Below are 6,371 nucleotides of genomic sequence, written 5' to 3'. Positions count from 1 at the left end.
GTCCTTCAGGTCCCACAAATTCCTTGGTTTTACAGCAGTTTTGTGTATTTGAACCCTTTCCGATAATGACGGAATGATTTTGAGATCCATCTTTTCAAACTGAAGACAACTGAGGGACTCAAGCGCTTACTGATGCTCCAGAAGGAAACATGATGCATTAAGAGCCGGGGGTGAAAACTTTTGAACAGAATGAAGATGTGTACATCTTTCTTATTTTACCTGAATATATATTTTTTTCATTTAGTACCGCCCTTCAGAAGCTACAAAAAGATATGTTTATTTCTCCCAAAAACAAAATAAAAATTGACCCTGATCTTCAAAATTCAAAAAGTTTTCAGCCCCTTAATGCATCATGTTTCCTTCTGAAGCGTCAGTGAGCGTTTTAACTTTTTGTAATAGTTGCATATGAGTCTCTTAGTTGTCCTCAATGTAAAGATGGATCTCATAATCATACAGTCATTGTTGAAAGAGTTCAAATGCACAAAAATGCTTAAAAAACAAAGAATTTGTGGGACCTAAAGAGTTTTTCTGAAGAAGAGTGGGCAGTTTAACTGTTCAGGACAAACAACAAACTCAAGAAGAAGAAAAACACAGCTGTAGATCATTCAGGTAACAATATAGTATTAAGAATCAAGTGTATGTAAACTTTTGAACTGGTCATTTTCATAAATTCAAAGTATTTGTGGACTATGCGTAAACATCTTTTATGAAATATCTTATTCAGGTCAGTACTAAATAAAAAATAACATGAATTTTGTAAGATCCCTCTTGTTTTGGTAAAATAATTAACATTCTGCAGAGTGTATGTAAACATTTGACTTTAACTGTATGTAAAGACAGGACAAGCATAATCATCCTTTCATCACTAAGTATAAAATACTCATAAATAAATAAGTACATTAAATGAACCCCTAAATTTCTCTGTTGTCTTCAGGAGGAGCCGTTTGTAATGGTGGCAGAAAACATTCTAGGTCAGCCCAAAAGATATAAAGGATTTTCCATCGATGTTCTAGACGCCCTGGCCAAAATCCTGGGCTTTAAGTATGAAATGTATCAAGTGGCTGATGGGAAATACGGATCTCCTCAGGCCAACGGTTCTTGGAACGGACTGATCGGAGAACTAATTGGAAAGGTGAGATTCACATTCATGAAGACTATTCCATGTGTTACTTGTATATATTGTTTATTTTTAAAATGTGAAACTACATATTGATATCAGTCAGCTGATGTGTTTACTTTCTTTGAATTGACTCTCTTGTAACTTACACAGCCATATTTCACTGCATGTTCATGTATTACTATTCAGAGGGCAGATGTGGCTATTTCAGCCATCACCATCACTCCTGAGCGGGAGAATGTGGTGGACTTCAGCAAACGTTATCTGGATTATTCTGTGGGAATCCTGATGACTAAAACAGAAGAGAGACTCAACATCTTCTCCTTGCTGGCACCGTTTGACCTGGCGGTATGGGCCTGCATTGCTGCTGCCATTCCTGTGGTGGGTGTCATGATCTTTCTGCTTCGACGCGTCCAGTCTGTCCGCTCCCAGAATCCTCCTGGGCCCCACCAGCCTCCTTCTGTCACGACGTCCTTCCAAAGTGCCATCTGGATCGTCTACGGAGCCTTTGTACAGCAAGGTGAGCTGGATCACGTCACTTGAACATGAGGGATGAGGTATTGCTGAATAGTCACCTCACTTGGATGCTGCAATCAGTTGCTGACATTCTCGTCTACAGGAGCACAGCTACTACAGCGTTTTAATACTTTTATTTTAAGAAAATATCTTTTCAGCAGAATATATAATTCTTCAAATGTTTCTTAAGTACAACTTACAGCACTAGACACAATCCCAAGAGTGCTAAATTTTGATAGTTTGACAAAATATATTATTCTATAGGAATTCTGTTGCTCACAGCTGCATTTCAGGTGCTTATGAAGAGATGAGCGAGTGTGTATTGTGTTTGGTTGAGGTTTTAGATAAATGGCTGCACTTTTCCATTCTGCATAATACTTGTCAAGTGTCTGTATGCTTTCAGATGTGGCAAGATAGACCAAGGTGCAAGCAATTTACAGCAGCTGCTGAATGACATTTACTTATTTTCCACAGCTGTTTGCCAATTTGTAATTATAAGCCTTGGACCCGTAAATTGATAATGAAACATGGCGAGTAATTATGAAAATAGGTTTTGCATTTCGGTCACCTCTTTAAATAAATATTTACATGCCACTTATGAAGGACAAACATATGATAGCAGGTGCACTACACTGTTTAAATTATGTCAGGGCTCCTAGTAGCAACCCTCATTAAAAAGTAACACTTTATCAACACATAGCTCTGTTCCATGAGTGTTATGAGCCATAAAGGAATAGCTGTTGAAAAAGCCAGCATATGCTGGTTAGGTATGTTTTGGTGCTGGGATGCTGGTTTTAGCTGGTTTATGCTGGTCCTTAGCTGGTTAATGCTGGTCCTTTGCTGGTTTATGCTGGTCCTTGACCAGCAACATGACCAGCTAAGGACCAGTATAAACCAGCAAAGGAGCAGCATAAACCAGCTAAAACCAGCATCCCAGCACCAAAACATACCATGTCGTTTTAGTTTTTTGATCTCTCATCTTTCAGCTCTTTCATCATGAGTCTTGTTTTTCACGGTATTCGTACCCAAGGATTCCACATCCTGAGTCCAATTCCGTGCCAGCTGAGCTACCGAGCAAGCTTGTTACGTCTGGAAAGCCAAATATGTAGAGCTGTAATCATAACTGTGTGCAAAAACGATTACAAGTGCTCCCTGATTTACCGCCTCTAGTGTTCATTTCTGTTGGAAACTGCAGTGATATGTAATTATTGGTACTTATTTCACATCTTGCGAAACATTCCCACAGGTACGTTTTCGTCATGAGGTCTGGTAGGTAAACTATGTTGTATGTTGGTGTGGTTGTGCATGTTTACAACCTTCCACATAAAATTGATTCAAATATTTACATTTTATGGCTGGGCATATAAAAAAAGCATTTTTTTTTTTTCATGGGAGGTCCAATTTGGAACTAGTGCACTCTCAACTCTATAATGAGCATGGTTGCACACTTAACCTTTGACCTTTGCAATTACAGACTTTGAGGATATCCTTTTAGGCCTAAAGGGACATTTCAGATCTCAGATAATTTGGCTCAGAGTCCCAAAAGAAAACTTAAAGTCACTAACGAGCTCCATCGAGTATGATAGCACCAGATCTTGTCCCTTCCCGTTTTATTCTCACCATCTCTGTGTCAGTGATGACATTTCCAAGGCTGTGTGCGCTGGAGAGGAATATTGTGTTGACATTTCAGCACAGGCTTATAAGGTGTTGAGCTTTTCTGAGAAAAACGGGTGATGGGAGAATGAATCTTATTACATGGCTGCAGTGCTGTGTCACTGCCAAAAAGCGGTGGGAAGAAAAATAATGGAAGGCTGAAATGAGATAAAATCACAGATGGGTTCAGTGATAAAGACAAGGGGTCAAGGTTTAGCTGGTTAGCATGAACCAGTTAGACCCTGCTGTCTAAAAACCCAGCATTTTTCTCCATTCTTTGTGTATCATTGTATCTTTGAATTGCTGTAAACAATGGCAAGCAATTCATAGAAGGTTTTCTCTTCTTCCTTGTGTTTGCAGGCGGTGAATCCTTCATGAGTTCAATGGCTCTCAGGATTGCAATGGGAAGCTGGTGGCTATTTACCCTCATTGTCTGTTCGTCCTACACAGCCAACCTGGCAGCGTACCTTACCGTATCCCGCATGGACAACGCTGTTCGGTAAGCTAACTAGTCCAGCTCTGCATCTCAGTGCCAGAACTCCACACATCTGCAGATGCTTGTCCATATGCAGGCTTGTAAACCCTGACTCATCACGCTGTTGACCACATGGTGTGTCATGGAGCCTTATTAGAGCTGTCACATCTCTAAACGTAGCTCCAGGTTAGGATACCATGTCACTGGATTGCCTTCATTAGCATCAGATTAGGGCCTGCATGACTGCTTATATTTACTAGTTGACTACTCATTCATAAAAAAGCAGTCGGTTATTCTGTTGGTCAGCGTTTACTTTCTGTAAATGAGTCACAATGCACCGTGCCATTTCAGCAAAGTTCAACGCTGGGTTAACAGCAAATGAGAAAGTATCTGCTAGTTGATGTGGCACAGAGAAGGTTCACACTGCTTGTGTTGATATGAACTGTACAAAAAAGCAGGGTCTCTTTTACTTACAGATTCTGTCAACCTTCTCATTCACTTCAGGTATTGAAAAAAATGGGTGTTGGGAGGATGAATCTTAATACATGGCTGCGTCACTGCCAAAAAGCAGCAGTAAGGAACATAATGGAGGATAAAATGAGATAAAATCACAGAGGGGTTCAGAGGAATAGACAAAGGGTCAAGGTTTAGCTGGTTAGCATGAGGCATTTAGCCAAATGCTGTACTGAAAAGGTATTATCAACGGTATTAAGACTTATATGGCTTAATATAATGTAAAATATGTCTTTGACTGATATATGTAGTAGAAAATCCATGCAAGATTTATTTATTTTTTAATCCACATCATTTTAAAAATATTTAGGACTATGGGGGTGCCATTATTTTATCATTTAATGAATTTTTAAATTCATTAAATGTCTGCACTCTGTGAGCTACTGGCACTATGTTGCTATTTTTACTGCAACACAACCTGAAATACACAACTCTGAAATTAAATACTGATACGATGACAATGACCACTGAAAGCTTCTCTGGTTGCCCTTTGAATGAAAATTACAGTCAAAAGCCACACAATGTGGTATCATATCGAGTAAAAATAGGAACAGGTAGCGCCAGTCGCACACCGAGTGCAACCATTTCACATAATCGAAATAATGCCACCCCCATAGTCCAAAATATGTAAAAAACATTGTGGATTTTTTAAAGAATGGAAATCTTTCATGGGTTTTCCATTACATATTTTAGTAAGAGATATCATTGCCATTATATTAAGCCATACAACTCTTAATATGTGAGGTTCTTTTTAATTTCTGAACAGATTTTGCCAACTTTGTAAATGGTTACAGAGATAAAACTGAACACTACACACTAAACAAGGATCACACTAGCAGACTTTCAAGTCGTGTTCTAAAAGTGTTCTAAAATCGGCTCCAAATATCGAATATACTTGATATGTTGGGTGCTAAAATATCAGTCCATCATACACTGCACTATTTTCTGTAAAATGTCAAAAAACATTAAGTAGCATTGACTCGTTCAGACTGTAGATCTGTGTAGAACTGCAGATTAATTTTATAACAGTTCTGCTGTCACTACAGTTGAGGTCAAAAGTTTACATACTTGGAGAATCTGCAAAATGTTAATTATTTTACCAAAATAAGAGGGATTTTGATATAAAAGATGTTTACATATAGGCCACTGGAGAAAATAATAGTTAACACTGTGTTGTGTTGCGTTGCGTTGCGTTGCGTTGCGTTGCGTTGCGTTGCGTTGCGTTGCGTTGCGTTGCGTTGCGTTGCGTTGCGTTGCGTTGCGTTGCGTGTTGTGTTGTTTGTTTAGTCATGAGTCCCTTGTTTGTCCTGAACAGTTAAACTGCCCGCTGTTCTTCAAGAAAAATCCTTCAAGTTCCACAAATTCTTTGGGTTTTCAGCATTTTTGTGTATTTGAACCCTCTCCAACAATGACTGTATGATTTTGAGATCCGCCTTTTCACATTGAGGACAACTCAAAGGGACTCATTTGCAACTACAGTATTACAGAAGGTTCAAAAACTCACTGATGCGTCAGAAGGAAACACAATGCATTGCAGAGGGCAAAAACTTTTGAACAGAATGAAGATGTGTACATTTTTCTTATTAAATATCTCTTTTCTGTTAAGTTCCCTCAGTTGTCCTCAGTATGAAAAGATAGATCTCAAAATCATACAGTCATTGTTGGAAAGGGTTCAAATACATACAACATCAAAATGTTAAAAAGCAAAGAATGTGTGCAACCTAAAAAATATTCTAAAGAACAGTGGGCAGTTTAACTGTTCAGAACAAACAAGGGACTCATGAACAACTATCACTAAACAAACAAACAAACAAACAAAAAATTCAGCTGTGGATTATTTAGGTAACAACGCAGTATTAAGAGTATGTCAACTTTTGAACGGGGTAATTTTTATAAATTCAACTATTCAAAAAATAACATGCATTTTGTATGATCCCTCTAATTTTGGTAAAATAATTAACATTTTGCAGAATCTGCAAGGTGTATGTAAACTTTTGTCTTCAACCTTATATAAAGTCAACTGTTTAGTCATTTGAAAAGGAAACAAATAGTTGATACTGACCCAATGTGGCAGCACTAATCAGTGCAAATCCCATC

General features: G+C 38.3%; 1 protein-coding gene across 1 annotated transcript in view; it reads left to right on the top strand.

The window, feature by feature from the left end:
• Positions 1-6,371, top strand: part of grid1a (glutamate receptor, ionotropic, delta 1a) — a 154,380-nt gene that overhangs the window by 128,009 nt on the left and 20,000 nt on the right. Inside the window, exons 8-10 of the mRNA XM_073826752.1 lie at positions 935-1,132; positions 1,307-1,637; positions 3,647-3,785. Coding sequence (XP_073682853.1) covers positions 935-1,132; positions 1,307-1,637; positions 3,647-3,785 — 668 coding nt within the window. The remainder of the gene's footprint in view (positions 1-934; positions 1,133-1,306; positions 1,638-3,646; positions 3,786-6,371) is intronic.

The sequence above is a fragment of the Garra rufa genome, chromosome 21, assembly GCF_049309525.1.
Source record: "Garra rufa chromosome 21, GarRuf1.0, whole genome shotgun sequence".
NCBI lineage: Eukaryota > Metazoa > Chordata > Actinopteri > Cypriniformes > Cyprinidae > Garra > Garra rufa.
The sequence above is the reverse complement of the archived record's forward strand: the minus strand, read 5'-3'. Positions and strand labels throughout refer to the sequence as shown.